This window comes from Crinia signifera, chromosome 3 (assembly GCF_055691185.1).
Source record: "Crinia signifera chromosome 3, ASM5569118v1, whole genome shotgun sequence".
Classification (NCBI taxonomy): Eukaryota; Metazoa; Chordata; class Amphibia; order Anura; family Myobatrachidae; genus Crinia; species Crinia signifera.
In genome coordinates this window covers 142628753-142644302 of record NC_139219.1, presented here as the reverse complement: position 1 = coordinate 142644302, position 15550 = coordinate 142628753, and the positions used below count along the sequence as shown (strand labels likewise).

Here is a 15550-nt window from a genome sequence, read left to right as displayed (position 1 = left end):
GTGGCGAGGGGCGGCGATACGCGTCCTACGACCTTTTCATACCCCCACTATCCACGTCGGCGTGGAGTTGAGAATAGAAAGTGTGGCGAGCGCAGCGAGCCACCGAGCCCAAAGCGTGGCAAGCGCAGTGCGCCCCGCGAGGGGACGCGGACAGCTGTGAAGCCCGCAAGGGGACGCGTATACCTGTGAAGGTGTCCGCGTCCCCTCGCGGGGCTCGCTGCGCTCGCCACGCTTCGGGCTCGGTGGCTCGCTGCGCTCACCACACTTTCTATTCTCTACTCCACACCATCGTGGATAGTGAGGGTATGAAAAGGTCGTAGGACGCGTACCGCCGCCCCTCACGGGCTCGCTTCGCTCGCCACGCTTCGGGTTCACGTTGATCGTGGGGTGGCGTTAACAATTGTGGGGGCCATTTCACACTTCAGGGTGCCTATTTGGCCTCTGTGGGCCATTTAACATTGTTTCCTATGGAAAAATCGGGTCAATTAAGACATTGAACAGGAAAATCGGGTCAATTGGGACATTTAACATTGTTCCCTATGGGAAATCGCGGGCATCGCGTCGGTCGCATCGCATGCGATTTTTTAGTGCATGCGATGCCTGCGATGGCCGCGATGGGCGCCCTTCTAGGTAAAGAGTACCAACTCTTGTGTAGGTTTTAAATGCAGCAATTTATAACAAACATACTTTTTGTGCTTTCAGAGGTGTGGAGAAATCTCATTTGATAATCCTGAGCAGAATGCCAGATGTTTGCGCATGTTAGGTAAGTGGTCTTTACCATTCTAATTGGATTTTTGGAATGAAGCCTCACCAATTTTGGGGTTTAGTTGTGGAATGATTATAGTCAATAAGTTGCTCAGTTCTTACTCAAAAATAATCCTATTTCTGTTGGCGTGGAACACAGCCTTAAAATATTTTTATACACTAAATAAGTTTTCAAAAAAAAAATCTATGTATAAGAAAATTTGAATAAGCCTGTGAAAATGATGTCAAAACGGCTATTTCATGCGTCTGAAGCTAGCTGAATATTGGACTGCTAGATGTTTGTGGTTTGAATCCCAATTCCCATAAACCACGTGAAAATAGTTTATTGGCATCCGCTGTGCAGCAAGCATTGCAAGGACATTCACAGCAACTACATTAGTGGCATCAGGCAATAAAGCAAACATTGTAGGGAAGTAAATAACTAATTATGACTTTTAGCTGGATCTTAAAAAATTTTATTTTCTGAACGTTACCTTATTTTTCTGTTTATGGTTTATACACAGAAATGGATACAGTATTGGGCATATCATTACTGTCTTTCAAGATGAGAAATGTTAGTCTTTATGATAACATGAAAACACACATTTAACTGCATTTACAGAACCATTTGGAAATAAATTAGCCTATGCAGTAGCCATTTTTTTTAAGCAATATGTGTTTTCAGCATACTTGCCTACTTTTGAAAACTAGTTTCAGGGAGATTATATCTTGAAAACCACTCTAAGACATCATGACATCATTTTAACTAGATCGGAACATCTTCACAGTTTTCATCATTTTCACCAAAAAAGTGAAACTTCAGGCCTCTTGCCAGAACAGAAGATGTTGACTCAGATCAAAAAGCTTTTGCACATTTCTTATTCAGGTCAAGTCCCAACTTTCCCACACTAACCGATTTTGAATTTCTCAATTTCAGTTTTTTCACTCCGCCCTAATATATATACTTCATCTCAAGCACTTTTACCAGATTCTGCCACCAATACTATGTGCCTACTGTTGGAAGGCCTGTCACATTCCTTGCTATAAATCAGTAGAGAAATATAGGCATCCTCCTAGGACTCCGCAGGTTCCAAGGGACCCATAAAGATATCCTGGCCACCCAAAACGTTCCCAGAGGAGCATTGAGCGACTACCTCATGATGTATCTATATCACATTGACCTGCTCACATTCCCAAAGTCATATAGTTACATAGCTGCATAGTAGGTATGGTTGAATAAAGACTTCCGTCCATCGAGTTCAACCTGATTAAGCTAATTCTCCCTTGATATCCTTATATTTAGTTGTTACATTTGTTTCCCTGATTTATTTTGAGTAGTCCTGGATATTTTTAGCCAATAAGTGTTCGTCCAACCTTGATTTGAACGAATCCATTGTTGATGCTGAAACCACCTCCTTTGGCAGAGAGTTCCACAGTTTTATTGCTCTGACTGTAAAGAATTTCCTTCTTCCAACCGTACAAAATCTTTTTTCATCTAATCTATACTCATGCCCCCTGGTCCTAGTCTCATTTCTTGTGGTAAATATGGTCTGTGACAATTCCTTATATTGTCCTCTAATGTACTTATACATGGTAATCATGTCTCCCCTTAATCTATGCTTTTCTAATGTAAATTGCCCCAATTCTGATAGTCTTTCCTCGTAGGGTAGGACTTCCATTCCTCTTATAAGCTTTGTTGGTCTTCTTTGGATTTTTTCCATTTCTGTGATGTCTTTTTTATAGTGCAGTGCCCAGAACTGCACTCCGTATTCAAGGTGAGGCCTGGCCAAGGATTTGTATAGTGGCATTATCCCTTTTGAGTCTCGAGATTCCATGCCTCTTTTAATGCATGCAAGCATTTTGTTTGCCTTCTTCACTGCTTCGTTACATTGGGCACTACATCCCAGGTTATTGTCTATAAGGACCCCTAAATCCTTTTCAAGTACAGACTGCACTAATTCTACCCCGTTTAACTTATAGTTAGCACCCTTGTTGTGTCTCCCCAGGTGCATGACCTTACATTTGTCCACATTGAACTTCATTTTCCATTTTTTTGCCCATTTCTCCAGCGATGCGAGATCACTTTGAAGTGATGTAACATCATCCTCTGATTTAATGACTTTACTTAATTTTGTATAGTCTGCAAAGGTGCTTATGTTACTGAGCAATCCCGCCCCTATATCGTTGATAACAATGTTAAACAATATGGGTCCCAAGACTGAACCTTGAGGCACTCCACTTAGTACCCCTGGTGTCTCAGATAGTGCTCCATTTACCACTACTCTCTGCTCCCTGTTACACAGCCAGTTTCCCACCCATCTGCATATATTTTCCCCCAGTCCCATGTCCCTCATTTCAGATATAAGCCTATTGTGGGGTACCGTATCAAAGGCTTTGGCGAAGTCCAGGTAGATCACATCCACAGCGTTTCCTTCATCAAGGTCTCTGCTAACCTCCTCATAGAAAGCGACCAGATTAGTTTGACATGAACGATTTTTTGTGAACCCATGCTGGTTCCTGCTAAGTATATGATGTTCGTCCAAATATTTTAAGATACTATCCCTTAAAAAACCTTCGAATATTTTTAAACTTATTGGTCTGTAATTTGCAGGGTCCTCCTTTTTTCCTTTCTTGAATATTGGCACAACCTCTGCTATCCTCCAGTCCTTTGGTACTTTGCCTGTTGAAAGTGATTTGTTAAAGATGAGATGCAGGGGGATGGCTAGTTCCTCCCTTGATTCCCTGAGTACCCTCGGATGGATCCCGTCAGGCCCTGGTGAAGTCCCTTTGATCTTTTTTGATAGGATCAAAATATTTGGGCAGACAAAATGGTTTCATGCACTGTATGTGGGCAGTCAGTTTACTTTAAATCTGACACAGGTATTAAGCCTACTTCCGAAAGACCTAGAGCCTGAGCCTGATGTGTACGCAATGCCAATGGTCACGCAACTGAGCATCAATCATGAGTAGACTGTACACATCGCAAGGTATTCTATTCCTACCGCCTGCAATCAGCAATCAACACCAAAAATATAGTGCTATCGAATGTTTGAAGAGGGCCCCAAACCAGTATCTTGCCTAGGGTCCCATGAGGTCTAAATCCGCCTCTGGATAGAACACCCACTTCCCCTGTATATCCTGCATTTCACCTATGAGTTGTTTTAATAGTATTTTAAAGCAATGTATTCCAGTAGAAATATATCATTATGGGAGTCACACCACTGTGATATTGTGCAGGTTTTGTTTAGTGTAGAAGGTGAATCACAGCAACTCATGCTCAAACTCCTATGTCAACCAGCATATAGAACATTAGATGCATTAAAATAGCTTCTGTTTTGCTAATTATGTAAGACATAGGTTTGCTACTGTTTTCTTTTCTCCTCTGTAGAGAAGGAAGAGGTGGATTTAATGTGTGCATGGGTTTCTGACGTCAGTAAAGGAATGTGGGAATCTAGTGCTTCCCACATTGTTAGTGCAGAGCAGATACAAGCAGCAGGCTCGGGATCCTGTCTAATGAAGAGGCCTTTGTGCTTTATTGTTGCCCTTGCAGTAAACTGATGTCAGTGGGCTGTTGTTTAATTGTTATCCTCTCTGGCATTGAGAGAAACTGCAGAACCTCCTACAACTAAGATAACATCATGATTTTATTATTGATTAATAGTAGTTATGGCAACGTCACTTTTATACTGTAATTTCGTTTTCACTTGTATAATAAGTAATAGGGAGATATTCGGGTAACGCTCCATGTGGAAAGTATTCCGAGAGGAAAATGCCATGTACATGGTAACACTGTAAGTGTCCTGGACAAAGCGTATTTTCACTTTTTAAATGACATTTTGTAGAACATCCGCCTTGCAAACAGATGTTTGGCATGGATGTACACTGGAAGAGTCAGGCCTTCATAAGGTAATGGGATTTTCTATGTAACAATAAAAAAAATAAGAAAAACAAGGACACTGGACTAGAAAAGCTATTTCAGCTCATATATGGCGGGATGTATCAACATACACCTCCGGCCTTCACACGGCAGCCGCCGCGATGCTACCGCATATGTACTAACATATGCGGCCAGCATCGGGCTGCGGTAACGGAGACCCCCGCGATACCTGTGATGTTGGCTGCGGGGGTCTCCGTCACCTCCCGGTGGCTGCCAGCGTCCCCCTGTGTCTCCTCCTCCCCCCTGAAGCCGGATGTCCTGCCGGCTGTGACACCAGGGGGAGGAGATGATCACAGGAGGACGGGAGGGGGTGGGCGCGCAGACGGCGTTCGGCGGGTGGCGAAAGAAGCCCATAGGCTTCTATAGGGTATCGCCACCCAGAGGACGTTTATTGATACATAGGAAAATGCCGTAAAATGGGGGTTTTACGGCATTTTCCCTTTAGTAAATCTCGCCGATAATGCTAAGTTTTGGGGTCACTGAGAAAGCCGATACTATAAATAATTAGAAATAACCCTTTTTACTTTTTCTTCCTATTTCTTGTACTTTCTAGAGTTTTATATGTTTATTAGTTTTAATGTACCTATTACAGGATAGAGACTACGGACCTATTGCTCGATAATATCAAAGAGTCTATGTTTCTTACAGTATGTATTATACAACTTTCCGTGTTTTTTTTTTTTTTGGGTGATTGTCAATATCAATGCCTCTTGATATTTAGGCCTACTAAATTGGGAAAAAAACACCTTCTATTCCCTGACACATCTACTTTCAGGTGAGCCCCATCCCATATGAAATTCATGCAAACTAATTTTGCAAACAAAAAAGTACAAATAAAAATAACCCACTTCCAGATGGTCAGGGCTGCCGAAAGGTATGCCGGGCCCCGGTACAAATTTTGGGATGTGGCCTAGTCACGGGAGGATTGGCCACCTCTTGTGATTAGGCCAAGCCCCCAAAATGTTTATGGGGGTGAAAACATGCATGTACAATGTAAGAAAATACACCAAAAATTATTGAGAAAGAGGAGCTTGTGAAGGACATAAGGGATTTCTTCATAACTTACTTCTTACTTGGCCTCGAAAAAGTATGCAACATTTTGGGGTGTATTGGAAGTACCAGCAAACTGAGATCTGAAGAAAGGAACTAAAAAATTAGAAAGGTTTAATAGGTGAAATGTTTTGGGAATCAAAGAGATTACACAATTAATTTGTAGTGGAGAAAATTTTCTCAAGGGAGTGCCCGTGACTTTAAGGGGCACATTAATTGGCTTGTCAGTCTGCTGCTTAATAGCTGTCTGGCCAGAACTGCAGCAGCAGCATTGTTCCCTGACACCTCCTCCACTGGCAGCTAGCTCCAAGTGTGCATGGTTCCCTTGAATCTTCTTAACCGAGCTCGCTCCGGCTCTTGTCCCATCAAGCAGAGTGCAGCATGCAGAGAGCTGTGCTGCAGCCAGCATGGAACCTCACCTGGAACAAAAGCCCTTAACCTTAGCCTTGGAAAAAAAAAAGTGGTGTGACATAATGTGTAATGGGCATTACAGTGTGTGTCAAAATGTGTAATGGTCCTTTCGGTGTATAGCATAATGTGTAATGGGCATTAAGATGTGCGTAATCCTGGCACAATGTGCATAAGGAGCTCTAGCTGGCACAATGTGTGGTTTAATGTGACACTACTGTGTGTTGAAATGTTGAATGTTGAAATGTGAATTGTTACTATCGTGTTACTATCGTGCGGCCACACTCCTTCCCCACAAAGGCACCCTCTAAATTTTTGGCGTGCACTGTCCCTGTCTTTTGCTGCTTGTGTGAGAAGGGGGGACACCAATTCCATTTCTAGTACAGGGCACTAAAATGTCTAGTTACGACACTGCTGTGACCCTGCACTACTTCTATGGGCATTATACAGCCTTTGTTTTCAGCGTGCGCATTTAGCGCGCACTCTTTGTAACGGATGGTAGAGTGCAAATTTATAGTAGCACGGACCCTGTGTGTATTCAGCTTAAAAGGCTTATTTGAAACAAAATATGCCCGTGCTCAGTTTTACTCATATTATACATGTTAATAGTTGCGTGGCAATATAAATGCCATATTTGTAGATATAAGATAAATAATTTTGTAATTTTTGCTAATAATATACTGCAAATCTTTGTGTATGTAGCAAATAAAAAAGAGAAAATGTACTTAGAGAGTGCACTGTATTGATCTATTATGATCTATTTATTCAAAATAAAAATAACATATATATAAAACAATTACATACACATAAAATTAATACATTTAGTAGTTAAAAAGTTGCAATTATTTCATTAATATAGGTCAATTATATCCACTCTAATTATTAAACTTTTGGGTGCCTAAAAACCCCTTTGTTGAATTTAATTTCTTGGATACGTTCCAGTTATTATTGGCTGGTAAAGTTCCTTTTAAATATATTTTGTAAGGAAAAAGATCTCGCTTCTTTAGCAGAATATCATGTGCAAACAGTCTCTGTTAATAATGATGAAATTCGCCTGAACGGCTTGGCATTTGAAAACACAATTATATATTAGGTGATATTACCGGCTTTGAAGAAATAGTCCCACTGTACGTGGGTCCGCTTCTACCGGCGTTGCTCCTTTGGCTGGAGCCGGTGCCGGGAGCAGACGTTGTAGTAAGGCAGGAATTAGTTCCAAGGTTCCCGGAAAGGAAAGGAACGCCGCAGGTCTCCTTTCCAATTGTCGTGTACTTAACAAGATGTTTGCAGATCGTGGATCAAGGAAGGGGGAGAAAAGGCAATCCCAATATGTTAAAAAATAAAAGTTGAAGAGTGGAGATATAAACACACTCTTGACGCGTTTCTCCATCCGTGAAGTGCTGGCGGTTTCCTCAGAAGAAGTTCTTCTGAGGAAACCGTCAGCACTTCACGGATGGAGAAACAGTTATATGGGCTGGAACTGGTAATGCACAATTAATGGGCATCTAATGGGCATGGCCCTATGATTTGCACTTGTGGAATAGATTCTGCACCAAATTTCAAATCTGTTTTTAGACTTTGCTACGCAAGGCGTGCAGTCTGATCATGGAGTCTGTCACTATTTACGTCCTTCAGTATCACCTTTTTTATTTCTTCACTTATTTATTTCATACATTGTTCTAGTGCCTATACCGTGTCCTCATTGGGAACGGATTTGACCGTTTCCTCCTGCTGGTCATTGGACTCTGCCACCAGGCTGCCGCAGTCTCCTTTCCTGGTCTCTTCTAATGGGTCACTGTCCGGCTCATATGTGGCATTGGTGTTCCTGTATGCATGCTCACACATTTTTAAAGTTGTCCAAGGGCATTGCATACCAACTTTTGTGAGGTTCGTAACAGTCATAATAACGTGCAGTAGTTGCACCGAACATTGCAATATCTAGTTGTAATTTCTATTTAGTGACCCTCAGATATTCCTCCTTAAGTGCTGGAGCTCTCAACAGTTTCAACAAATAGTGATGTTCTCCCAGATATTCTGTCATAGATCCCTCAATGTCACCAGTATTAATGGGGGGGTGATTCCACATTTACAATAATTTTTCCTTCTTCCATCTCCTCCCAACCATAGAATGATAGATTCCACTAAGGTGTTATTAGAGGAATCCATTTCATTATTAAAATGATGTGAATCTAGATCAAACACCAAGCGCTGTTAACTGTCCAATGAGTTTGCAGCAAAGACAGGTGCCTGTGCAGTTAGTAGGGTTATATAGCAAAGTCTGTGACAAATTATATTATGACAACATCATCATGACAGCCTGTCCCGCTGCATACTCTGCACTATCAATCCCACCCTCCCCTCCCCTATCAATTACTCACACCTACCCTCCCTGCGAGCAATTTCAATACCACTTGGCAACGAGCAATTTCAGTCCCCCTTGACATTGAGCATGAAGCCACCGGCATCGAGCATGTAGGTAAGTGGCACTTATGTGTTAAATGTGTAATGGGCATTACGGTTTGTTAAATAGTATGCAATGGGCATTGCAATGTGTTAGTATTTGATGGGCATTACGGTGTGTTAGTATGTGACGGGCATTACGGTGTGTTCTATAGTATGCCATGGGCATCATGTGTGGCCTTATGTGTAATTGGCGTTATGGCTGTGGCTTTATGTGTAATTGGTATTACAAAGTTTGCTAAAATGTGCAATGGGCATTACGGTGTGTGGTATAATGTTGGGCCATGCCCACTTTTCACTGCACAGGAGCCTCACCTACTACAAATTGGGGGGCGCGAAACATGCCCTTGCTCCGGGCGCCGTGGCACCTAGCTACACAACTGGACGCAGGTATAGGTAGTCGGTGAGTAAGAGAGCTGTAATTGAAATGCAAGAAGAGGGCTGTAAGAACAGGAGGGTAGAGAGTCCTGCTCCAAGGAGTTTCTCACTGAAATCTGTTCACTGGAGCTGGGTTATTTTTTTTGGGATCCTTTTCCGTGAGTTGCGATCTGTATAGGTTAATAAAGGCTTTTTGATATTGGGCCAGATTCTGCTGTAAGCAGTATAAAGGCATGTACACATGGTGCGATTTGGGCTATCGATTTTGACTATTGATGCGCAGTCCCTTGGTATCAGATACAAAAGTAGAAATACATTGTGCAGCAAAGTCTATTTCTACTATCTTGGAACAAGATATTTGCTCTGGGCAGGAGTCCCCCTATGTCCTGGTAGATAGTCACTAGCTACCTCATACACGCTGCGATAGCAGTGTGCAATGCGATGCATTATCGACTGGATTGCATCGCAATGCATGCGTTCTGCATGCAATTTGCATGTGTTTTGTATGCAATTTGCATGCGTTTTGCAATGCGATCCACAGGCAGTACAAAAAGTATGTGCATCACATACTTTTTGTACTGTGCGAGGCGATGCCCATGGGAGCGCGCATCATATCACATCGCATTGCACGCTGCTATCGCAGCGTGTATGGGGGTCTTAAGTCAAGTATACAGCTCCATGCCTCTTGCCTTTAAAAATAACTGCCAACTTTGGCAACTGCCACTGCAGTAGGAGTTACAACCCTCTCCCTTAAATATTATTATAGTAAAGGTGTCCCGATGCGGGCGGTGCGATCTATGCTTTGAGGTGCATGCTCCTGCGGCACCTCATCGCACAGTACAAAAAGTATGTGCTGCACATACTTTTTGTACTTGGTTTTCATCGCATCGCATCGCATTGCATGCACAAGGCATGCGATGTGTGCTATTTAAGCCCAGAATGCACACCCGCATCGGGACGTGTATGGGCACCTTAAGTCCTGCAATGGCCATATGCCATATTTGTATAACTGTACGACATCACTAGTAATGACATGTTATTCATGCTTGTATACCCTCCCAACAACTGAGTCAAATGGGTGGTCCAATTTGCTGCAATTTGCACTTTTTTGGCACTGAATAGAAGCGACAGAGCCACAATGACATGTTTGTGATGTCACACCCCAATCAGCCTACCTTCCTGCCAACCACACCCCCCCTGTGCCCACAATACTGCAAAAGTAGGCAAGTATCATGTTGTGTACTTGCCTTTAGTCTTTTGTTCAGTGATGTAACTACAACTTGTTCACAACGCCATTAAAATTTGTGCCCCCCCTCTCACCGCTGCATCTGCCGTAGCCCGTTTTGTTGCTGCTCCATTGCCAACCCGCCGGGACCAGCAGATCCTCCTGTCTGCAGTCACGGCACTCCTGTGAGAATGTCACTTGCAAAATGGCCACCGCCTTACAGCAAAATGTTATTTAGGATGCAAAAGGAGGTCGCCGCCTCCTCTAGCATCCTAAATAACCGTCTGCTGTGAGGCGGTGCCCATTTTGGAAGTGACATTCTTGGAGGAGCGCAGGGACTGCAGACAGGAAGCTCCCGGCTGGCTGGCTGGCTGGCAGCAACAAATTCGGTGGCAGTGGTGGTGGAGGCGGCGGCCCCATTAACAGCAATAGCTTCCGCAGACCCCGCATTATCCAAACTTACCTAGCACCTCCATAGCTATTGTGGAGCTATTGTTCGGCCACTGCTTTTGTTAGTCTCTTATTACTAGAACAGTTGTACGCTCTCGTTAGCAGGCTAATCTTTGTTTTGGATTGCATTCATATATAAAAATATGTGGACATTTAGCTAGTAATGCAACGGTAGATAGAATGCTTATAAATATTGTAGAATGATAAAGCACACCTGGCCAGTATTAGAGCAACTCTGCTAATCAGGAATATGATGCCTTTATCCTTATATGCATTTTAGAATTAATGTTACCATTTATTTCGATTCAGCAGGAAACCAAAATGTTAAAGTAATAAGCTTTAGACAGTAATTGGCAAGAAAAAATGCAGTGGCAGCGAGTTTGTGGGTCTAAATGACCTATATCCAGACCACACATTATCGTGGATGGAATAGAATGGTTATTAGATGTGGCAAGAAAAGTGTGGGGTTAGGTAAGGATAAAAGTGTAGGAGGAGAAGCACATGTAAAACGAATGACATAAGAGCAGATTCTCAATCACATATCTTTGTAGAATAAAGAATAAACAGGTTTCCAGTGACCAGTAAATTTACTGATAGACTGAAAATAAAATTATACTTTTCCATTAGGAAAGATTGACGATTACTGGACTATAGATAGGCATTGCCAATCCTGACGTATTCTGTAGACGGAGAGATTCTTATATGTTAGTGATAGCAGTGACGTAACTAAGGGTAGGCAGCCCTAGCAGTCGCGGGGGAGCCGGCGCCACTGCATGGTCATGGTGCACTTGGAGCCAAAGGCTGTCCTGTGTAAGCTCTGTAGGGAGGAAGATGTGTATGTAATGCTGAGCTGCCTGTAGGTGGCGCTGCAGCGCACAGCTCCTGGGTACTCAGGAAGCTCCTCTATTAGTGATGGGCAAAACGGGTCACTAACGAAGGCTGGGATCCAGCAGATCAGTCAGTGAAAAGATCTGTATCTTTTAGACGGGCCAACGGTTCACTTTGAAAGAAGGGGTAATTTGATAATATGAAGCATAATTTGTTTTAAAATCATTTATTGCCATTTTTTTTTAACTTTTTTTTTTTTTAAACACTGAGCTGTGCAGTGTGCACTGATGGCCATCCCTAGCAGCAGCAGCCTTGTTATTCTTTCTTTTACTTGCAGTAGCAGCTATGAACTCAGTCTCCTAAGTTAGTACATCTCAGCTGCCACAGGTGGCAGTGCTGAGCTCAGGCAAATGCATTGTAATGAAAAACGAAACTGAAAGTAAAAGAACTACGGGTCACCTTTTTAGTATCGGCGGCTCCCTTAGGGGCAGATTTATTGGTACTTATGTAGTAACTGGGCTGCCGATTTTGAAATCGGGTCCATCGCATCGCATCGCACCCGACCAAATCGCATGCGATGCGATGCGATGCGATGCGATGGACCCGATTTTTCCATAGGATTCAATGTTAAAATGGACTGAGTCCATTTCAACATGGAATTCAATGGGAAAAGGGGTCCTTTTCATACCCCTACTATCCAAGTGGGCATGGAGTTGGATATAAACCTGTGGCGAGCGTAGCGAGCCACCGAGCCCGAAGCGTGGCGAGCGTAGCGAGCCCCGCGAGGGGACACAGAATACCGTCCCCTCGCGGGGCTCGCTTCGCTCGCCACGCTTCGGGCTCGGTGGCTCGCTACGCTCGCCACAGGTTTATATCCAACTCCATGCCCACTTGGATAGTAGGGGTATGAAAAGGACCCCTTTTTCCCATTGAATTCCATGTTAAAATGGTCCATTTTAACATTGAATCCTATGGAAAAATCGGGTCATCGCATCGCATCGCATCGTATCGCATCGTATGCGATGCGATGCGATATCGCATCGCATCGCATCTGATTGTATGCCTTAACTTAAGGCATACAATCAAAAAATCGGCAGCCCAGATACTACATAAGTACCGATTTATTAAGCTTGGAGAAGAGATAAACTGGAGATAAAGCGGAGAAAAGGTAAAAGGAGATAAAGCACTAGCCCAGGGCAGGGCAACACCGGCCCTCCAGATGTTAATGAACTACACATCCCAGCATGCCTTGCATAAGTTTTGCTATGTGGCCATGCTGAAACTGATGCAAGGCATGCTGGGATGTGTAGTTCATTAACATCTGGAGGGCCGGTGTTGCCCAGCCCTGCACTAGCCAATCAACTCCCAACTGTCTTTTTCAAACACCGCTTTATCTCCAGTTTATCTGTTCAACAAGATTAATAAATCTGCCCCCTAGTCTTTTATGGGATCCGTTCAAAAGACCCGCTTCATTCGCAAATGACCCATCTCTATCCTCTATCATTGTACACCACATAGGGCTGCCTGAGAGACCAAGATTAACCTGGAATGTGACAGGCTGACTCTCCAGGACCAGGTGTGTGTCCCTTGTTGTGGGTGCCAGCCGCAGGGGCATGGTGTATGGTGTGAGCGTGTGTATGTCCTTTGTGTCTTTATCGTATGTGCGCGTGTATGTCCTTTGTGTCTTTATGGTATTTCCGCTTGTATGTCCTGTGTGTCTTTATGGTATGTGCGCGTGTATGTCCTGTGTGTCTGTATGGTATGTGCGCGTGTATGTCCTGTGTGTCTGTATAGTTTGTGCGCGTGTATGTCCTATGTGTCTGTATGGTATGTGTGCGATTACTGTAAGTGTGCATGTATGTCTTGTGTGTCTGTATGGTATGTGTGCGTGTATATCCTGTGTGTATTTATGGTATGTTTTAGGAACATTTCAGGGTAATGCAGGAAAATGGGAAGGAGGGGAGCAAAATTTCTAGTCACGCCACTGAGTGATAGCCAATGTATGCATACACGTGACTGTCTGAATTGGCAATCCTGTTAATAAACAAGATACTTTATTGTGTTAAGTTGCCTTTAATGTCCTACTATTCACTATTGCTATTATAGTATTGGTTCAATCCCCTAATTAATACATATTTAATGAAATAAACCTTACTTACAGTGACTTAATGCATACGTGTCTACTTTTGAAAACTAGTTTCAGGGAGATAATAGTTAGTAGGAGAATTTTGCACAGGGGCATTAAGGGGGCATGTCATGCTCCACCCAAGGGGTGTGTCTAGTTCCATATATGGTGAGATTGTGAAAGACTGTGGCACCTAGAAGCGTGGGTGTGTACTGCTACATCTGAGAGGAATCTTTTAAAATGACTTATATCCAAATGTAGATGAGCCCCAAAGCAGTTAGTAAGAGCTACTATACTTGGTAAAGTGCAGGGAAATGGCACTGATGATTCATTGTAAATGTATCTATATCTCATTCCTTTTTCCCCCAAAAAATGTAACAGTGTAATGTGGGCTAGGTGAAATTAGGGAGATTGGTAGACTAATTAGGGAGAGAGGGAGATTGCTACTATTTCAGGGAGTCTTCTGCAGAATGCAGGAGGCTAGGTAACTATGACTTAATGTTGTTTAAATCAGCGTTGCCAGACAGTGCTAAGGTGATTTTTCTAAATACAGTATTTTTCAAAATACAGTCCTTACTGTAGGTGTGGCCGTTCATGTCTCAGCTTGCATCTGCTTTCAAGTATGCCTTAACAGTGGCTCATGCGGCTCACTTCTTGTGCCTATGCTGCTCCACCATATGGCTACTCAGGAGCCTGATAGTCATCTGTGATCTATGAGTGACTCTGTGTCTTTGTATGCAGCCGTTGGGACCCGATAAGTCGCATGTGGGCATCCAATACAAAGCTGGATGATGTGAAAATTTTGTACACAGTATCTTTGTATGCATTTGTAGCTGTGCTTTCTCATATAGCGCACACATATTCCGCAGCACTTTACAGAGAATATTTGAACATTCACATCAGTCCCTGCCCCAGTGGAGCTTACAATCTATATTCCCTACCACATGTACACACACACACACATTCACTCTTGGGTTAATTTCATTGGAAGCCAATTAACCTACTAGTATATTTTTGGATTGTGGGAGGAAACTGGGGGTAAACTCACACGACGAGAACATACAAACTCTGCACAGTTAGGGCTATGGTGGGAATCGAACCCATGACCTCAGTGCTGTGAGGCAGTAATGCTAACCATTACACCATCCGTGCTGCCCCTATATACATTACTCTCTATATACAGTGCTCTGTAATCATGTCCTAAATACAGTACTTAAATAGGATCCATCATTAAAGAGATTTCATATAGTCAATTTCACAAGGGACCCTATTGTGCACTGATCAATCACTATTATACTAATTGAACTATCGGTTGTTTTCACCTTTCAAACTAATTTCTGCTTTAACAGCTATGCTGCAGAGGAGTGGTCTTGTGCACTCAATATACAGCTAGACTGTGGAGGATGAACCATATCTGTTCTCATCAGTAAGGTGCTCAATATGTAAAACAAGGTCTTTACCTTTCTTTACTAATGGCAACCACCAGACGGGACCCTTTGTAAAGGAAATAAAATTTCACAACAAGCTGGAACTGGTCTCCCAGGGCTGAAGCAGCACTGCTCTGGGATGGTGCCAGATGGTTCCTGCTGCAGTAATAGGCATAGGCGAATCTAGAATTATGGTAATTGGTGGTCCCAGATCTAGACATAATAGCAGGGGGACATTTGCGCGGCGCAGCCGCGCGTCAAAAAGTGGCGTGGCCTCATGGAAAGGGGCGTGGCATCACAAAAAGGGGTGTGGTATTACACTTTAGACCATACACAGTAATGCCCATTACACATTTTAGCAAACTCCGTAATACCCATTACACATAAAGCCACATGCCGTAATGCCAATTACACATAAGGCCACACACCATAATGCCCATTACACATTGTGCCACACATCATGATGCCCATTACATACTATATAACAAACCGTAATGCCCATTACATATTTGCCACATAAG

General features: G+C 43.1%; 1 protein-coding gene across 2 annotated transcripts in view; it reads left to right on the top strand.

Annotated features, from left to right (window-relative positions):
* Positions 1-15550, top strand: part of PDE7B (phosphodiesterase 7B) — a 345772-nt gene that overhangs the window by 129576 nt on the left and 200646 nt on the right. For both annotated transcript variants that reach the window (XM_083176639.1, XM_083176640.1), the window contains exon 2: positions 703-763. In XM_083176639.1, the coding sequence (XP_083032765.1) occupies positions 703-763 (61 nt within the window). The remainder of the gene's footprint in view (positions 1-702; positions 764-15550) is intronic.